This window comes from Carassius auratus, chromosome 23 (assembly GCF_003368295.1).
Source record: "Carassius auratus strain Wakin chromosome 23, ASM336829v1, whole genome shotgun sequence".
Classification (NCBI taxonomy): domain Eukaryota; kingdom Metazoa; phylum Chordata; class Actinopteri; order Cypriniformes; family Cyprinidae; genus Carassius; species Carassius auratus.
In genome coordinates this window covers 7,729,938-7,750,212 of record NC_039265.1, presented here as the reverse complement: position 1 = coordinate 7,750,212, position 20,275 = coordinate 7,729,938, and the positions used below count along the sequence as shown (strand labels likewise).

Below are 20,275 nucleotides of genomic sequence, written 5' to 3'. Positions count from 1 at the left end.
CACACCGTGCTTCACAATAGATGAAGAGAAAGTGGGCTGAGTGAGGGCTGGGAAACCGGCCAATAGACGTTGAAAATCATCGGAAGCTGAGAGCATGCTAGACAGTCGTATGGAGTCCGCTTCGCTGAGCGTGCATGTATAAGAACAAAATGTGACAGCGTCAATCAGACGGCGGTTCTTTACATCCACCAACAGTCCATGTGCACACAAAAAATCAGCGCCAAGGAGGGGAACGGCAACCTTTGCAGTAACAAAATCCCAACCGAAACGCTGTCCTCCGAAACACAATTCGACATGCCTCGTTCCATATGTGCGGATGGGGCTACTGTTGGCAGCTTCCATAGGGGGGCCGTGACTGTCGGTTACCATGTCCAAACGGGATGCAGGCAGGACACTCCTTTGTGCTCCCGTGTCGCACAGAAAACGGCATCCGGAGATGCTATCGCGGATGAAAAGCAGCCTGCCTACGCGGCCAACACTCATGGCTACTACTGAGCACCTGCCCTGGCATTTCCCGAAACACTGAAACTGCACGGCGGACGGCATTTGTTAGCCTTGGTTCCAAACTTTGCATGGTAGAAACACAATCCTGAGGGCTGTTGGGTGCCAGAAGACTGCTGCCGACGAGAAGTGGTCGCAGCAATGAGTGTGGCGTCGTCCCGCATCACTGAAGAGATGTGCACGGGAAAAAGCGCGGCCGCAAAATGTCCCTGACTTGCCAGGAAAAATTTATCAGCCTCTTCAGCTAGTCTACGACAGTCAGTGATTGTGTTGTTGGCTAATGCAGCTCTCACTTGGGAAGGCAGCTGACGCAAGAAAAGCTGGATAAAAAGAAAATCAGGTCTGTGTTCGCCCAAAAGATCCAGCATACGGTCCATGAGCTCGGACGGTTTGCTGTCACCCAGTCCTTGAAGTGAGAAAAGCCTGCTGGCTCTCTCAGCGTCTGACAGTTCAAACATTTTCAACAGGTGGGCTTTAAGTGCCGTATACTTTCCATTTTCGGGAGGATTTGTAAGAAGGCTGGCTCACCACTCTGGATGCTGTTGAATTTCCGAGAGCAGACACAACATAGTAATATTTTGTCGTATCCACGGTGATCTCACGCAATGCGAACTGCGCTTCAGTCTGGGTGAACCATGCCGATGCTGACGATTCCCAGAATTCGGGGAGTTTGAGGGTGACAGCGTTCGCGGTCATGATTGCGTCGTGTCTCTGGATATGTCCAGCAGACTAATGTCGGGGTCACCAGTGTGGAAATTGCAGTAATTTGCAAGAGACAACTTCTCACTTTGAGCACACGAATGCATGTGTCGTTTATTTCTAAGCAAAAACAGAATAACAGAATAATGGCGCTGACCGGCGTGTTACGTCATCATGCATTCCGATCATTTAAAGGGACCACGATCCCTGAACAGTTATGCAGAACACAGTGTACAGAACTACACTTAACAATGGTGAATTATGTCTGTAACATTCACTACACCATATCCTATAGAATGAATAACAGTAGGCTAAAGCATGTTAGATTTTGCTGACATATTGAATGCCAAAAATGTTAGATCAATTCTCCAGATTTAGTTCTGACTCCAGGATCTGTTTGGTCTTTTATCAAAAACCCAGTCAGCAGAGCTTTATCTGATACCCATAACCTGTTAACAACAAATCCAGCCCGATACACCAAACCAGTGTTTTTTCTGGTTTAGACTGTAGCTATCGAATATTGTAGTAATCGAGTATTCTACAAAAAATTCCATCGGTTAATCGAGTAATCGGATAAAATGTGTTTTTGCTTAATTAAAGTGCAATATTAATTTTGCAAGAGAAAATAAGACTCCTGGGTCTCTTAAAATGAACAACTAAGTTTCCTTTTTTAGAATTTTTTATTTTAATTTTTAAATGCATAGAATGCAATGCATACATCAAAAATAAACATATAATTATTGTTTCTCTGTCTGTACTTGTACTGTGAACAATGACAATAAAGCTGACAGATGAATTAAGTGCATTTTAGTGCCATTCAATTGGGGTTTTAAATAAAGCATTTTCTGAGATGCACATTAAACACATACAAAATTAATTTATCTTTTAATTATTGAAAATTAAGCAAACTTAACTTTTTGGTAAACAAAGGGGATTTACTATTAAAAATAAAACATGGAAAAAATGTTGTGTGGCGTCACTTTGACAGCGAATAACTTTACATCTGAGGCGTTTAAAGACTCAGTTTGTCCATTATTTATTTCTAAAGATACACGACAATTTATAAAGGGCTCCATTACCTTCTATGTTACATTATGGCCCCGTAGATTTTGTAAAAATAGGCTAACGATTGCGTCATAACCACGCGACTCTCTGTCGCATTACCGTACAGACAAGAGGAGAAGCTCGCAGGCAATTAACTTAATATGGCGTACTGGCGTTACATTTTAAAATACTATACAAAATAATTAATCAGAATATTTACTCCTGCTCGCTCACGCCAAAGAACTCCCCGCTCAAGCTCGCCGTCTCTGCAAGATTAACGTAAATAAACGAAGAAGTGCTTCTGCTCCATTCATTAACACAGACATGCAGAACATGCAGGATTCATATTTAAATAGACTGTTCCGGCTTAATATTTACAGATATTATTCCATATCGTGATTTGATGCAAGTGCAATTACATATTTTTCCCAAAATTTGGAAAATTCCGCGTTAAACGGTAAAATCCGTTTTTATGAATGGATTCCGCGATTCCCTCCGCGTTTTCTGCATCGTGGAAATCATAGGGCCCTAGTTGTGGTATGCCAGATCTCTTGCAATGGACATACGTTTGCCCGAGCCCTCAAATCAAAACTGCTGACTCCATGCAGTTTGCTATTTCGGACGCAGCGCTTGTGTCTCCTTCCGCTTTGTGGGTCACGTAAACGCGTTGTGTCACATTAAAAAAATCATTTCAAAAGAACCTGACGTGAGATTTAAACTAAATTAAAAGAGGCTTCGAGGCAGAGGAATTTGCCTCGATCATTTTTTGTAATCGAGTTACTCGAGAAATCGTTTCAGCCCTATTCTGGTTTAATCAAAACTGAGAAAGCCAGAGAAGATCAGAAGCAGGAGATAAATTAAAAACTGGTAAAAATGAGCAGAATGCATTGAATAATCTTAGTTAAGCTTTGACTATTAGTTTAATTACAGAGGATTAACTGGACTATCAGTATTAGTTCCTTCACTTGACAGTTGACACCACCTCTCATTGTTCCACTGTTGAGAAAAAAACTTTCTCAGGCTGAAGGATACTGATGGGGTTTTTCTTCTGATCAAGCAACTCTACACTAATCTGATACTCACTTCCACCATCAGAGTGTACAGTATACCTGCACCAGCAAAGACTTCAAATCAACCTATTTACAAATAGTGTGATTACTGTATTTCAAAATGACAATATGCCGTTCAGAGCTGTTTACGTACTCAGACTCTGAATTATGTGTACGGCAAATCTATCAACATATATATCATTGCTCTCTTGTTGATTTTGATTGCTTCCATTGTGCTCATTTGTAAGTCACATTGGATAAAAGTGTCTTCTAAATGACTAAATGTATATGTAAATATATAGTGTCTAAACAATTTTGTGGCAGTCAGGACATTTGTACAGTATTTGTGGCTCTCAGACATTCCCAGTTTACAAGCTTTTATAATGAGTTGATGATGTTTTACAAGTTGGAATCTCATAATTACAGTAATTACAATGTGGGGAAATGTATTTACATGTGAGAACATGATTTGTAGCTAACACTGGTTAGGCTATGTGTTCTTAATGACAAATTTAATTTCTGTCTTGTGCATAAAATCACATACCATATTTGCAGATCCGTTCACTAAAATTAACTATATTTGCTATCTCCCATAGCATAAAAGTTCTATTTAAATATGAATATATAACAGAGTGAGCACAAGGCACATGTGACCCAGGTGGACAGGTCTTTCACACAAAAAAAATTATAATAATAAATTGAGAGTTTGCGTGAATGCTCTGTTATTCTGATATGAAGTTGCAGTTGATCCATGAAAGCAGCACTGTAGCCTTCTTCCTTCAAATAAATCAGCTGTTGCTTCAAACACAACCTGAGTAACAAGGTTGATGTGTGATTCATATGTGGATTGGCTTGATGATTAATATATTTTCATATTGTAATATCAACTGAATTGAATGGGCTCAAAACTTTCTTGATGGATCTAAAATATCCGATGTACACCTTGTTTTTCTGGAAATTTACATCTGTTTTCATGTGCAGCCCAGCAATTATCTAGGAGGATGGGGGCTATAGGCCTGAATGTTATTGAGTTAAGACTGACCGAACTGTATAGTTCAGTTGAGAAAAGGTATCCTTGGCCAAGTGTACTCCTAATATGTTCAGAACTTCCTGGCCATACTTCCATTATAATGTATATTTCTTGGCTTGTGTACCACACATATATAATCAATATTTCATTGGATGAATCACTGCACCACCCTTTGCAATGCACCATTGTATGGATGTAATAATAAACTATGAAGAAGTTGTGAACAGACATTGAACACTTTTAAGGAAATATCTGTTTTTGGCTTACAGTCAGGGTTAGGTGCTTCTACACCCTTGTGAATCAGCTATCATTTCCCACTGATTTAAGGAATAAATTATGTGTAGGGTTATGGGTTTAGGGTTAGGGATTAATGCTGATCCAGGAACATGTCTTACTTGGCTAAATCAAGACAACCTGTTATAGACGCGACTTGCTCCAGCCCTTGTTGGAAAGATTTTTGTACTTGAAAGCATGAGATACGTACCATCTTCTGCTTTAACAATCGACTGATTGTTGTCGGCTCAGCTCAGCGTCGCGTGTAGACTTTTAAGCTAGTGTGGGGGTCCAGGTTCTGGTATCGTGAATCAGACCGCTACGTTTTGCTGCTTCCTCACGATAAACCTGAAATGACGGGAAATGTCATATGGAAAGTAAACTCGACGTTGGCATGAAGTCGATAACAGTAGAGACTGCCTTTGATAACACATTAAAAAAAACTAATATGGAATGCGTTAGTCATTCTAAATTGAGGATGTCCTGAGACTGGTTTCCTGAGTCAAACATGCAGTAAGCTGTGAAAAAGAAGAAGAAAAAAAAGAAGAAAAAACATTCATTGACATTGGAACAGAATCGCTGTCACGCAGAGAGAAAGTACAAAGACTTTAGAATTAAGTGTTTGAAATTAACTAAAAAAAAAAAAAACAATGGCAGTGATTAAGCTATATTTGTTTGACTGGACTTCCGGTTTTCCATTAGCCTATTAGCTATTAGTCGAACCGTTATTTACCAAAGAGAAAAATAATACATTTGTTTTACTAAAATTGCGAAACTTGTTCTGGGTTCCTCGGTTCTGGGTATCCTCAGCCACGCCCACTCTACAACAAGTATAAGAGGCTGTAGGGAACTATAACTGGCAACTCTTCGAAAACTGAACGATGGCCAACAATAGCAGCAGTGTACTGGAAAAACAAACAGACGACAAAATCTGTGCCACGGAAAATGACGGCAATCAACCGGTATGACATTTTATAGAGAAATCTTTATAAACCACAGGTTTTGATTATGTAAATGTCAGCATAGAGGAAACTCTGAAAAAGATGTTGCGAATTTAAAACAATCAGCATTTGAGAACAGACTAATGCTTTATTTCTCGTTTTAACGTTGAAATATAGCATCATTCACAAAATCGTTCACACGAGAATCTGATGCTAACGTATTGATCTTGTGCAGAAAATACCAGGCATCCCTTTATCCAGGAAACTGTGCTATGCGATTGGAGGAATGCCTTATCAAATGACTGCCAACGCCAAGGGCTTTTTCATGCAGATCTTTTTACTGGATGTTGTGAAGGTAAGTAAGAAAAGACCCAAGTTGTGGCCTTAAGCAACTGTCAGTGGTGACCATATACCAAAACATCTAAAATACTTCATGAACAGTTTCACACCAGCCTTTAATGAACTTGGTATCACATTAAAGATATACCCAATGGATAAAATATGTTTAATCTGTATGAGCAAATAGGCTTTGTTATGTTCATTGACCTTAAGTGTTAAAGAAAGTATATATTAGGGAAAAAACGTTAAAAACCCCATCAAAAACCCATACATTTTGATAATGATCCAGGAAACCACTCTGCTCAACTTTAATATTAGTGTTATTTGCAATGAAATGGACAGATGACTTACATTATGATTTGTTGGCTTTTTAACGGCGTACATGTGTTGCAAAATATTCTTTTGAACTTAATATGATGCAATCTGCTGTGCAATCACTTAACTGAGCTTCACTTTCCATTAAAATATAACCAGGAATATGGTAGTTTTTACAAACAATGAGACAATAAAATATTTGTATAATATCCTGATCAAGTTTTTCTCCTGGTCTTATTTGCTTGCAATTGCATTGGTTATTTCGACAGGGCTGGTAAATGAAGGTTGAAGCATCAAACCCTGTGCATTCACTTTCATCGTGGACTGTTTGATCGCTGTTTCCAAAAACTAAGAACAGCTGAGCATTTATATTATATTATTATTTTTGTAAAATGTTTAAGGCTCTGTCGTGATCCGGCATAACTCTTCCTGAATTTGCATGTTATATAATATGCACTGTTAGCGCAGGAAGTGAAATGAACATGTGAAGGGTCCTGTGAAAGAAGGTAATACATTGTAAACTTTTAACAGCTTAATTATTGAATATCTAACTGCATTTTTCAAACTATAAAATAATTTCTGAAACAACAATGGGGCACAGTGAGTTTTTAAGATTAATTTTTCCATATGTCTGTTATAGATGGGAGCTTTCTCTGCATCCATCATTCTCTTTCTCGGTCGAGCTTGGGATGCTATTACGGATCCTCTGATTGGATATGCTGTGAGCAAGAGTGGCCGGACCAGAATTGGCAAACTTATTCCTTGGTGAGTGTACTGGTTTACATCAGACTGGGTGTATAGCACTTCCTCAACTCTGTTTTAGATATTTCACAGTTTGACCATAGGCTGCAGCTCATGTTACCGGTTTTGAGCACATATACTATAATATAATGCACTCTGATAGATTCTTTTAAAAATGCAGAATCTGCTAAATTGTGTGTCGCATGTCTGCTCTGTGCTCAACTTCGCTCTTTATGTAGGATTGTGTTCACAATGCCACTTGGGGTCCTGTCATACGTTATGCTCTGGTATACCCCACAGGACACCATGTCCTCTGGCTTCAGTTTCGGCTGGTACTTCACATGGTGCTCTCTGTTTGACACCTTCATGAGTGTAAGACCACATTTACCATTATCTACCAACTGTATTAACTGCTGTTGTACAGATTTAGAATGCAAAGAAATTGATGTTCAGCTGTTAAGGACATTTCCTGCATGGGGGATGTTTAAATGATTTTTTGGAACAGAATATTCAATACTACACTAGAATGCACATTCAGCATACATTACAAACAAATATACAGTGTCTCTATGATACCCAACTCATCGTCATAGCAAACTTTACTCTAACATTTTATATAGTACTCACCACTGTAGTTTTCAGACAGCTGTTAGCTTATATAAAATGATATGTGATTCATCAACAGACTCTAAAGCAGTTCTCCCTGTCTCTATCTTGTTCAGTGCTACCATGTGCCGTATTCTTCCCTAAACATGTTTCTGGGGGGGAATCAGAAGGACCGTGATTCAGCAACTGGTTACAGTAAGAAAATTTAGCCGCAAGCCTAAATAAATTATTAGGTTAAAGAATTGCCATGTATCTTATGTTCAATGATTTTATGTTTTTACTGCAAAGTCAGCAGAGTTTGATGAAACAGCTTACAAAATTAAACACGGGTTACAAAAAGGACAACTGAAAATAATTATAGAAAAGATTCCAGCCATACACACTGATGCAAGATTGCAATTAAAAGTGTAAAATTTCTGTATTGCATCTATCCTGTGCTTTCTCTCTGTTCATCATCTATCCTAACCTGAGTTTGATTGGGCCCAAGGGGCCCTTGTCTGATCTGTATATTACTTAAAAAAAACACTTAAAATATAACTTAGAAAAATTTACAAAGGAAAAGAATAATAACGTAAAATAAAACTCTGAATGTTGGCTGGACAAATTCTTGTTTGAAAAAAGTTACAAAGCTAGGACATTTGAAGGTTTTTCAGACAGAGAGAACAATAGGTTTCTGTTATCCATGATGATAAACTTATCATCATCACCCCATCATTTTTTTTTTTTTATTTCTAAGCCAGAGATAGGGGAAATAGAGAGCATTGGACATTCAGGACATAACCTTAACTGAGATCTGTTTCCTATATAAAAAATAAATGTCAAGGGCTCTGTTCTCTCTCACGATACAGGAATGGGCATGGAAGTGTTCGCTACACTGGCTGGAGCTGCCATTCAGGGTCAGATAGTGGGAGTGCACCATGCCAAGAGGACACAAGTCTGCAGTTTACAGAACGACACGGAAGGGCCTTCTTGGAACCACACTGATTCGCTGGATGAAATGTCTGTCACTCTACAGAATACAGTGAGGCACTGAGAACATCCCATTAAAGGAACACTCGACTTTTTAAAGAAAATAGGCTTATTTTCTTACTCCCCTAAAGTTAAACAGTTGAGTTTTACCATTTTCGACTCTATTCAGCCGATCTCTGGGTCTGGCAGTAGCACTTTAAGCTTAGCTTAGCATAGATCATTGAATCTGATTAGACCGTTAGCTTCTTGCTCAAAAATTACCAAAGAGTTTCTATATTTTTTCCAATTGAAAAAATTGACTGTAGTTACATCGTGTACTAAGACTGACAGAAAATAAAAAGTTGTGATTACAGCAGGCGCAGTAATGTTATGGGCCTGAAAATAGTCCCCAGCTATTTTGTGTAGTTGCCGTGATAGCAGAGTTGCTTTACTCACTTTTCATTTTCCGTCGATCTTAGTACACGATGTAACAACAGAAGAGTCAACTTTTAAATAGAAACTCTTTGGTCATTTTTGAGCGAGATGCTAACAGTCTAATCAGATTTAATGATCTATGCTAAGCTAAAAGTGCTACCAGCAGATCGGCTGAATGGATTCGAAAATGGTAAACTCAACTCTTTTACTCTAGGGGAGTTTGAAAATTAGCCTATTTTTTTTTTTTTAAAGTGGAGTATTCCTTTAATGCATATGTGGAATTTGTTTAGATATTGCTTTTGAAATGGAAAGTATTCAAGCAAAGCTTTAGCTGAATATACATTGTGACTTGTCTTCTAATTTCTACAGAGAAAAGCGTATTTGACTGGAGCATTAGTATTAGGAATGCTGTACTTTCTGTGCTGCCTCGTCCTCTTTCTTGGTGTGAAGGAGCAGTTGGGTACGTCCAAATGAGTTAACATGAGTTAAAATGCTAACATCTGTTGTCAGGTGTACCACATGTTCTTTCAGCCTTTGCTAATTGTGCATCAGGAATTTTTAAAAGCATACGTAAACTGTCTGGCCAAAAGAAGTTGCTGTTTGAAATGAATACAAATACTTACAAATTAATGTTTTGATATTTATTGCAGTGATTTTTGGCATGTTAAATGATTGTTTTTCATTTCTTAAACAACCATGCCAGAAGACATATTCCAGACACCAGATTCCAGGATGTCAGTTTCAAATTTCTCATGGGTTCAGTGAGCATGAGGAATCATTTTCATGTACGATTTGGCCTCCACAGTGTCCTGACCATAACCTCATTGAAAGTCTTTGGGATTTTGGAAGAATTTACAGGGTGGTTTGCCTCAGGGTCAGATAGTGGGAGTGCAAGGATGAATGCACACAGCAATTAAATCCAAACAAAATATTAGAATGTGCAACTTTTTTGGCCAGGCAATATCTTTTGGCCCATTGACTTGAGTGACTTCTGGCCAATATGATTTGCATATGTCTACTTCTCACTTCAGCTCCTCTGAGTAAACTGGACCGCATAAATGTCTCCTATCTAACTGGAATGAAGATGGTGGTGGGACACACTCCATATGTGCGGCTTGTATTTGGCTTCCTGTTTGCTTCAGTAGCCTTCCAGGTAAGCCATTTTCTGTTGAAATTAAACAAATATTTTGATGGTTTTTAAACATCAAAATACCAAAAGAGCATGTTTGTATTGCCTAGAAAGATGCCCAAGTGTGTGTATGATAGTTTTGACATTAGTCACACAGTGGATTTAATATTTGTTACAGATGGCTCAGGGGAATTTCGCCCTCTTCTGTACTCACGCAGCGAATATGGGAGCATATTTCCAGCATCTTGTTCTTGTATTACTGGTGAGGGATCCATTATTTCAAAGGGTATTGTAAGAAGTACTACAAGGAGCTATTTCTACTTGATCCGATCTATAAAAATTACTTTTCATAACCTTATGTAGCCAGGTTCCCTGAGTATTTAAAAAAAATAAATCATATATTTTTACATTTTTAATTTTAATTATTGTAATTTATTATTTTGTATATTTTATGACAAAGCACATTATAATATATTCATTTAATTTGTATAATTATATTAAAGCACAACATGAAACATATTTAAACACTCTCACATTTAGGTTACAAATTAATTTTAAAATGTGAATACCATTAACTTTCAGTTATGTAGAATAATATTTTTAATAATCTTCTCTTGTGCAGACATCAGCTACAATATCCATCCCAATGTGGCAGGCAATGCTGGTCAAAAAAGGCAAGAAGACCACCATATTCATCGGCCTATCAGTGAGCACCACTCTTTGTTTCTAGTAACAGTCTTTATGGCTGCACAGAGAGGAAATATTACAACTACAATTTATATTTGTTTGTAAAGTTAATGTTAAATTTAGCCCATCGCCATATCTTTATTATTATTTTATTTTTTTCTGAAAGTTTCCACTTTTTTTGTCCTTCTTTCTCCTCTTCTCTACAGGTTTATATCCCAGCTCTAATTGTGATATCCCTAGTGAAAAGTAATCTCCCCATCTTTATTATTATGTCCATGGTAGCTGGCACAAGCCTGGCAGCCCTCTTTCTACTCCCTTGGTAATTTAATTCTCATGTTATCTCTTTTTTACTGCTAAAGCTCTCACACCAACACTTACTCCACCCAATGTTTTCCTCATGCATTACTGAAACATTACGCAAACTCAGATGGTGGTCAGTTGGGAATTAGTTTTAACAACAGAACTGCTGCTCACTATTTTCTTTTAAAATTTGGACCATTCTCTGTAAACTCTAGAGATGGTTATGCAATGAAAATTCCTGTTGATCAGTAGTTTCTGAAATAAACCAGCCCGTCTGGCACCAACAACCAATACCACATTCAATGTCACCTAAATCACCTTTTTTTTCCCCCATTCTTCTGCTTGGTTTGAGGTTCAGCAAATCATTGTGACCATGTCTAAAAGTCATGCATTGAGTTGCTGCCATGTGATTGGCTGGTTATATTTTTGCATTAATGAGCAGTTAAATAGGTGTACCTAATAAAGTGGATGGTAATTCTCTCTCTCTATCTCTCTCTCTCTCTCTATAAATATATATGCTGTCAAACAATTAATCGCGATTAATCACATCCAAAATAAAAGTTTTTGTTTACATAGTATATGTGTGTGTACTGTATATATTTATTATTTATATATAAATACACACACATGCATGTGTGTGTGTATATATACACAGTACACACACAAATATTAGGTAAACAAACTTTTATTTTGAGTGCTATTAATCGAAATTGACAGCAGTAATATAGTACTAATATAGTATATATATATATATATGAAACATGTATGACATGTGTATAATGTAAAACCAAGTTGTTGATTTATTTTAGGTCAATGTTGCCAGATGTAGTGGATGACTTCAAAGTCAAGAACCCATCATGCCATGATCTAGAACCATTGTTTTACTCCTGCTACGTTTTCTTCAACAAATTTGGAGGAGGCATGTCCGTTGGAGTCTCTACTTTGGTATTATAGTAAGAGCTTCCTCCAATCAGATTTTCACGTCTGTGCACCACATCTCTTTTTGGATCCCATTACAGCTTCATGTGATGCTCTTCTTCCCTAACTCTTCAGTTTTGCAGGATACAAGCCTGGTGCTTGTAAACACAATCCAGAGGTCATATACTCGCTGCGGATGCTCTTCGCTCCTGTGCCAATCTGCCTGCTGCTCATCAGCTTGGTCATATTTTACTTCTATCCCATCAATGAAGAGCGGAGACAGAAAATCCAAGAAGCATTAAGGAAAGCAGGGTATGTGTTTCAAGATTGAAGGTCCTGATCCACCTGAAGGTGTTTATTCAGTTCAGTCGTGACATTAATGTATTCTAAAGAATTTAAAAAACATATGGGACAAAAGCAAATGCTCGCATCAAAAAGAGCGTGCTGTTGTTGTTTTTTTTTTTTTTTTTTTTACTGGTCTGTCACCACAACTTCCTCTATTACAGAAGCAATTTCTTATACACTGAAGGCCAAGAACCATTTTACTTCTATGATAATGAAAGTCGAGTATATTTATATTCAGAGATGTCTTCATGTTCTCACACTGTGTTTATGTTTTGCATGAAATGCTTGACAAGCTGCAATAGCTGTGTTAACTTTTCCATCATCTTGTCATACACAGGACAGAGACCGGCTTGAAAGGAGAAGAAGAAATAAGCCTGTAAATGAAGTAATGAGTGGCTTCACTATTTTTGTAACACTGCTGAACTGTTGATCATGAACATGCTCTGTTTTAAACTCAGTGTAAAGGATTTTTATTGTGCGTTGTGAATATTTTTCAATCCTGCTCTAGGGGACCCCAAACTTATTTAGCAGTCTCACTAATCATACACACTTATTTCAGGTTAGCGAGAGCTCTACTAAAGAGATGAATAAAAGAGACATCAAAAACGTGCATTGATGTGGGGGCTTCAGCACTAGAATTGAGAAATATTACTGCACTTTAAGGTGCATTTTGTAATTTTTGCACCATATACAAACAATCCTGCCTCAAACCCATATTAAGCTGATGTTGCCAAACGTGTCAAAAGTTTTTATATCAACCAGTGTTGAATAAATGGCTTACTGATAACTGCCTCTGCATATTAATGTTTTTTTTTTAATTGCTTACAAAATAAACCTATATCCACAAGAAGCCAGAGCTTTCTCTATCCATTTTTCCCCCTTGTCTCAAGAAATATCTGCATACACGCACATGAAACTGACACAAAACGATGTAGTATACATGCCAGACCAGTATGTGGCACTGTAATTCTGCCACAGAGTCTCTTCTTATCCCAATAGCAACCATTAACTTAAGTGATCTAAATGTATTTATCTGTATTTATTAATTCTGTGGAAGGCATAGGACCGAGAAATGTTCGTCCAATCAAAACGCTCGGTTCGAGTGTTTTAATTGGCTTTCCTACCTGCCTGTCAATTTATGTATTATCATACCTCTGCGCACCCGGGACACGCAGACAGAATAGAGGTGGGCGAAACTGCAAAATTTGGTATTGTTCCGATACCAAATACATATATGGTCAGTATCGCCGATACCGATACCAATAAGATACTTTTTACTTAAAAAAAATAAAAAAATAAAACTTGTGTAGGGGAGTGCAGTAGGTCTGTCATTATTTCTGAGGTGGATGAATGATCAATTATTAAGGCAATATTTTTTTATTAATGTATTGAAGTCCACAAAATTATTAGTTATTAGGCACTGTAGAATTAATTCTTTACAGGCTTTTAAAAAAAGAAAAAATAAAGAACAAAAAAATCTCTCCCTTTTTCTGGTTTTAAAAGCAAATGAAATAAAGTGCAGCCAATTATTACTGAAAAACAAACAAAGAACAAATATACCTGTGCAATTACATTCCCTGAGCCCCCCTTCTGGACTTCAATGTGCTATCAGCTTCGCTCACTCCTCGGCGCGTTGTGTCAGTGAGTCACGTGACGACACAACGACTCACAGCAGAGCAGCGAGTAGCAAAGTGGACCAGGATGTGAAAACAGCGTTTGCTTAGGATTGTAGAGGTAGAAGATACGAGCAAAGTATAATGAACGTAGATGAGAGATATTTAAATTAAAATATCGATTCAATTACAATTACAATTGTATCGATCTGATACCAATACCAGCGTTGGGATCGATACTATCGATATTTAGATCGATGCGCCCACCCCTTAGCGCATTCACGCACGCTTTGCAGACAGATTGAAAATGCGATCTTACTTCCTGATATTGTACTACTTTTAATGTTTTCTTAGTGGTTAATGACACATGATGTTGCCCAGCGGTTCCCTGGTTGTGCGTTAAGGGGGCGTGGCGTTGGACGGCGATTGCAGTGGGAAGTTCAGTGCAATCAGGCTCAAGTTAGTATTTTCCAAGATCTCCTGCAATGTCTTACCAAGTCTGCAAAAAAATGTTTTATTTCTTTACATTATCTGTTCTTGTATTTAATTTGCGAAAAGCTGATTTTTAAAAATCACTTTTTTTAAAAAACACCACAACCATACACCAAATCTGCAAAACCATTGACTAATACGTTAATTCTCGGCCTTTGACTTGGTTTTCAATTTCATAAAACACTTTTTGCAAATACTACACATAAATCTCTATGTAGCACACACAAATGAAACATGAATAAATATTAAAGCAAAGTTTTTGCAAATGTTTACTTTTTAAATATACTAAATATAGCAGCTCTAGTTAGCCAAGACTGTTTCAAGTAAGTTTAGTTCAAGAACTGCAAAGCTCATGTACATACAGTGAATTTTTGTACATACATGTACATGTGAGTGCTATGACAAACTCCTTTCCACTCTAGTTCACACTGGAACAATCAAAAGATACAATAGTGTTTAACATTTGTCTAGTTTGGCATGTCTATATCTTTTTGTGTGTGTTAATACAGTTAATATGCATATACCTTGTTCAAATGGTTTCGAACTAAGTGTTTGCTTTCGCAAGAGATGCGTAAGTGACTGTTATGCATGTTGTGCATGATTTGCGTGTAGAGAAATGAGCCATAGCTTCAAACACTGTACGCAATTAAAAAAATTAAGCTGGGAGATAGTATTATAATGCTGAAAGCAAAAACACTAGTTTAAGTGTTCGTAACATCACTTTATTCCACAGTGGTAATGACGATAATGAAGGAAAAGTGTAAATGCGTGCATGTGCATGATCTTCTGTTGTGCATAGCGCCCCCGTGTGGCAGTTTGACGTGACTTGACATGCTGTTCGTGCAGGTGGATCCGTGCTACTTCAGTCAGCAGAGTTGCCAAGTCCGCGTATTTTACGCGAAGTTGTTTTTTTTTCTTATTATTTATTAATTATTATTATTTGTAATTTTTTTTTGTAAAGTTGCGAGAAAAAATGCCTGGTTGTGGTTTTTTGGGATCATATAAAAAAAGGTTGCTTGTCAGGGAAATCTGATAAGCAACTTCGTTTCTTTATGTATGTCCAATTCTCCAGTCCAATGCACTGATTGACACTGTCTGCTCACAGTTAATATTTGCTGCTCCATCTCTTTAGAGAAAAATCACGTTCAAAAATACGTGACGCTGTAATCCAAGCGATGATAGAGTGGGATGACTTTTTTTAACAACGTTTTTTGTAATTTATTAATTACCACGGGCTGCAATAAAATAATAATAATAAAAAAACGAACATGTAGTCCTATCCTAATAATGTATACATTTGGTTCGAATAGACTATATTTTAGTGGTTTAAATATGTGACTATGTTACAGCTCCCCTTTGAAGTCCTTGTGTGTTTCTACTTTTCAATCTCTCCAATCCACAGTTTTGTTCTAACTTTGTTACAATTTTTTTCCCGATTTTTGTAAAATAACATCTGCTTTTGCTTTTCAGATAAAAGAGTGGTCTCGGTTTAATATGTTGCAGGCTAATTTGTTTGCAATAAATAATTGATAATTAATAATATTGATTATAATAAATCATAAATAAAACATTGGGCTTGTTTTTGAAGCAGTGGTTGCTTATTTATCTTGCGGGAGTTGGGAACAGTGCCAGTCAGGACCCACATGACAACACTACAGCTGAAATGGGTGCTGAGAGCATGTTATGTAATGGGTAATTTACAATGAGCTTGAGGCTCGGGGATACATCTATCTTTTCTTTTTTGTACGTACAAAATAGGATTTTAAAGTAGTTATTTGCTTTTTAAAACAGTAGGCTAATTGTATTTTTCACTCACTGGGCACAACAAAGGAGACGGGTCACATTTGTCATGAGCAGTGTTGATGTTAGATTAGTGCTCTGCTGTTGGACCCTCTCCCCGCTTTCTCTCCGCGGTCATGTGACCCGACAGCATCGCTCCTCTCCGCCTGCAAACAGCTGTGAGCGAGACAGTGTGCAGCAGGGCTCTTCACAAACATACAGCACACGAGCGGGACAACATGGGAGTGGAGATCGAGCCCATTACCCCCGGAGATGGTAAAATCACACTAACAATTCAGATTCTATCACGTAAAGTAGCGTATTTTTTGTTATAAGTTGCGTGCGTTTAACAGCATTATATTATTGCTCCGTCTCCTGCTCCCTGTTTGTCCTCGCGCTGTTTTTACAGGGAGGACTTTCCCCAAAAAAGGACAGACGTGTGTGGTGCATTATGTTGGTGAGTTGAATTTCAGATGTTCTTTTGGTGGGTGTACTGATGTTTTGTGAACGAATATGGATTTTTGTGTATGGAAATGTATGGACTTAATTTAGAGAAAAAAGATAAATGCATATTTCCAAACAATCCGTGTTAAAATGACATATATATGAAGAGTGACTGTAAAGATACAGTACAGTACAATTTACAGAGGGAAACAAAGTCGTTATGCATTATTGTGTGTTGTTTGCACGCACTGGCATTTGTCCGCAGACATGATCCTCATCTGACAGCTGAGTCTGAACAGATTTTACAGACACTCGTGGGATTCAGTCTTTGCTGGATAGCGAGGCTGGTGGCGTCGAATAGATGGATTATCACTGTCTGGACTGAGTCGACTCCTGGGATGTTGTGATTAGCTTTTAATCGTTCAAATGAACCAATAAATCATATTCTGCCAAGTATGTTATTTGATGATTAAATGGGTAACTTAATGGAAAGTTTTCTTACTCAGTTGAATCCTTATTACGGTTGACAAACTGCCTGCCATCTTGCATACACTGCTTGTACTTTATGCAGCATTGATATTCAACACTGTGCCAAAAAGCCCACAGTTTTGTCATTATGAACTTTGCATTACATGCTCATTGTTCTTACTTGATTTTCTTTTTTGATTTGTTGCATTTTTTCTGCATCTTTCTTGTTTCTGATTTTTTTTTAATCATGTTTGACTCTCTCCTTCTCTCTCTCTCTCCTAAAATTATTTACTGAGATTTTTTTACAAAGCCTTTTTTTCCCCTATGATTTTTTAATTTATTGAAGCCAATAAATGTAAAATAAAAAGAGAGAGAGAAAAAAACGACACAAATGTATGAAAAGGAGAAAGTAAATACTGAAGGAATCAGACTCATGAAGGCAAAGAACTTGGTTTATACTCCTATTGAGTCATAGCAACTGGTCAGAAAGAACTATTCTTGTTAAAGAGAATTAATATGTACAGTATAGACATACTGAATGTAAGTGATTCCTTCTTTGTGTTGATGATTGGATCAGTGACTCTTTTCTGCCTGTGTTCATGTTCATATGTTACTGTATTTTTGCCATGTTCTTGAAAGAGGTACATGTCTCATACCCTGATAATTTACTGACAGAAAATCTCCCTGATAGAGGAGAACAATAATAAAGTAGCCCACTATCTGATGCTCTAACCCCATTTCCTGTTATTCTGGCCTTCTTTCCTTTTCCTCTTAAATCTTCAGGCTCTCTGACAGATGGACGGAAGTTCGACTCTTCCCGTGACCGTGACAAGCCATTTAAGTTCAAGATTGGTAAACAGGAAGTGATTCGTGGCTGGGAGGAGGGGATTGCGCAGGTATGTGATGGTTGTCCAATCAGAAAATCATATGTAACACTTTTTGAGTTAAAATAAGAATGAAGCACTACCAAATCCAGTCCACATAGGATTGATATTTCAATGAAAATAAATAAATCACATAATTCATCTTGATATTTGTGTGACTTCTAGATGAGTGTGGGCCAACGTGCAAAGCTGACCTGTTCACCTGATTTTGCCTACGGTAATAAAGGCCATCCTGGGATTATTCCCCCAAATGCGACCCTCATCTTCGATGTGGAGCTTCTCAGTTTGGAGTGATTTAATGCATTAACAATGCCTTTTGTTAATTTTTGACTATATTATAAATGTTTCAAGTGTCAAAAGGTTTAGTCTTAACATTAGAAACTTGGTTAAATCAATTTACTCTTTATGTCAGGCCATATTCTAGTCATTCTTCTCAGAACCAGCTTCATTCAGCATCCCATCCCACAGTTTTGGGCACATCATGTAAAGATCTGTGCTTTATTTGATCAGAGTTCTCCAACATTTGATCTTTTGCTTTAGTCACATTACATCAGAAATAATTCTTTAGCTCCTTTAATTTATATCCAACATTCTTCCTGTCTAACTGATACAATATCACCAAAATCCTTGCAATGTCCTTAATCCTTAACCTGAACCCTTAAAGGAACCCTTTAGACTTCTTTTCTCTTCTCTTTTTCTTACACTGTGATTATTGTTGGCTTGAGACCAAGTACAAACTTGATAAAGAATCAGCGACTTTATCCCTGAATAGTAATCCAAAAAAATTAAAAAATAATATATCTTTAATATCTTATGTTTGGAATATAAACATTTGCATACTTATTGCATTGCCATGCTTTAGATTTAATAACTGCATAAATTACATTGAATGCTTTAAGTATGTTATTATCATTCAGTATTGAATTGTAAGGTTTGAACAGGTTCGCTGGTTATAAGTAGTACAAAAAAGCTAAATCTTGAACAATCCTTGTGCCTCCTATAGTGTGTTTGACACCTGCCAGAATACCGCTGGTTTTGTATATTTACAAAGTGACCATATCAACTGAAAAAGTGCCATCATGTTACCTGAAATCAAACTTTATGTTAGACCAGGCTGATTAATACAAATAATGAAGTATGGAGTGATAACAGTTATTTCTGTCAGTTTGGTGAGCAAAATTTGTTTTGGCTGTATTTTCTTACCATGCAGCTATTTTGAAATGTGTTTACTCTGTTCTGTGTTTGCCTAGGTTGTGTAGTTGAGTATGTGGCGCATTAGGCACCGCAATGAATGCATGCAATTCTTAGTGCTTAAAGATTTTATGATCATCTTTCACTGTTCATTGTCTCATAAAATCTCAAAATCAACCATTTACTTGCTAATTAGTATCTATAATTGATGGGCACTTTCTGTTATTGAGAATTTGTTTCAGTGATGGACAGAGATGTCTGAAACACATCGTGACCTACACTAGTGTGACATACACTACTTGCCATTCATGTATACATTTTGATGCGAAATTATTTGCAGCTATTCATGGATGTTAATGTAGATTGCGCTGCCTAGACAAGTGATGTGAACTGGATGCAGATACAGTGACAGTGCTCTTTTGTATTGACATGGAAATCATTTTAATTTAATAGAAATCTGTAGATGCATAAATACTTGAGTGGATGCTGCCAATTTCTGTGATTACATAAGTCAAGCATCAAATATATGGCTTTAATATTACTGTAATGCACTGCATATTTATGTAATGTCTTAAAGGCATTAAAACAATTCAAATGTGCCATGAAGTGCTTTTACATGTTTTGGAAAATGTTGCTTGTTTGTGACATTTCAGATTAGTACCTTCATTGTTTTATGTCCACTAGTACTCTATATATGTTCTATTGTTGGTACTTCTAATATAATTAACGAAAGCTGAATAGCAGGATACATTTACCTTCAAATTTCATGGAAGCAGATTTAGAGTGAGATCCGACTGTAGGGCTGCAATTCATTCACACAGTATGGTTCAGCAATTCACTCATTACAGAAACTCTGGTAGCTATAACACATAAATCAGAATAAAACCAAAACAAATAAATGACTGTAGTAGTTTAATGTAGTTACTGAAGTAAATTGATATTTTGGTAGAACTGATAACTTGGTGTTCCAGCACTGCCATCAAGAAAAAACAACTGATCCCAGATCAGTCCAGTGATTTTACAGTATTGACAATAACTGGACTCTGGAATCCTATTGTTACCATCATGGTTTTTGACAGTCAGAGTTACTGTGCTTAAGTTAAT

The 20,275-nt window shown here is 37.1% G+C and overlaps 2 protein-coding genes across 3 annotated transcripts; both read left to right on the top strand.

Moving 5' to 3' along the window:
• Positions 1 to 5,201: 5,201 nt before the first annotated feature.
• On the top strand, positions 5,202 to 13,172 carry LOC113041154 (sodium-dependent lysophosphatidylcholine symporter 1-like). 2 transcript variants are annotated; one of them, XM_026199527.1, is made up of 14 exons: positions 5,206 to 5,558; positions 5,773 to 5,892; positions 6,832 to 6,956; positions 7,172 to 7,304; positions 7,655 to 7,733; positions 8,387 to 8,559; positions 9,291 to 9,381; positions 9,953 to 10,074; positions 10,229 to 10,312; positions 10,673 to 10,756; positions 10,944 to 11,056; positions 11,847 to 11,990; positions 12,091 to 12,267; positions 12,638 to 13,172. In XM_026199527.1, the coding sequence occupies exons 1-14, from the start codon at positions 5,478 to 5,480 to the stop codon at positions 12,678 to 12,680; spliced, it is 1,569 nt and encodes a 522-aa protein (XP_026055312.1). In that variant the 5' UTR covers positions 5,206 to 5,477; the 3' UTR covers positions 12,681 to 13,172. The 2 variants fall into 2 exon arrangements, with proteins under 2 accessions (XP_026055313.1, XP_026055312.1); XM_026199528.1 differs by lacking the exon at positions 12,638 to 13,172 and having other exon boundaries at positions 5,202 to 5,558; positions 11,847 to 11,982; positions 12,091 to 12,258.
• A 3,104-nt stretch (positions 13,173 to 16,276) lies between these two features.
• Positions 16,277 to 19,771, top strand: LOC113041153 (peptidyl-prolyl cis-trans isomerase FKBP1A). The gene is made up of 4 exons (XM_026199526.1): positions 16,277 to 16,460; positions 16,594 to 16,641; positions 17,880 to 17,992; positions 18,146 to 19,771. Exons 1-4 carry the CDS (start codon positions 16,424 to 16,426, stop codon positions 18,272 to 18,274), a joined length of 327 nt encoding a protein of 108 aa, XP_026055311.1. The 5' UTR covers positions 16,277 to 16,423; the 3' UTR covers positions 18,275 to 19,771.
• The last annotated feature ends 504 nt before the right edge of the window (positions 19,772 to 20,275 follow it).

Coding starts and splice junctions, on each gene's coding strand:
- LOC113041153 (XM_026199526.1), top strand. CDS start 16,424: ATGGGAGTGGAGATCGAGCCCATTACCCCCGGAGATG. Junction 16,461..16,593: donor GCCCATTACCCCCGGAGATG/GTAAAATCACAC, acceptor CTGTTTTTACAG/GGAGGACTTTCCCCAAAAAA. Junction 17,993..18,145: donor GGGAGGAGGGGATTGCGCAG/GTATGTGATGGT, acceptor TGTGACTTCTAG/ATGAGTGTGGGCCAACGTGC.
- LOC113041154 (XM_026199527.1), top strand. CDS start 5,478: ATGGCCAACAATAGCAGCAGTGTACTGGAAAAACAAACAGACGACAAA. Junction 7,305..7,654: donor TGTTTGACACCTTCATGAGT/GTAAGACCACAT, acceptor TATCTTGTTCAG/TGCTACCATGTGCCGTATTC. Junction 10,075..10,228: donor TTGCTTCAGTAGCCTTCCAG/GTAAGCCATTTT, acceptor TATTTGTTACAG/ATGGCTCAGGGGAATTTCGC.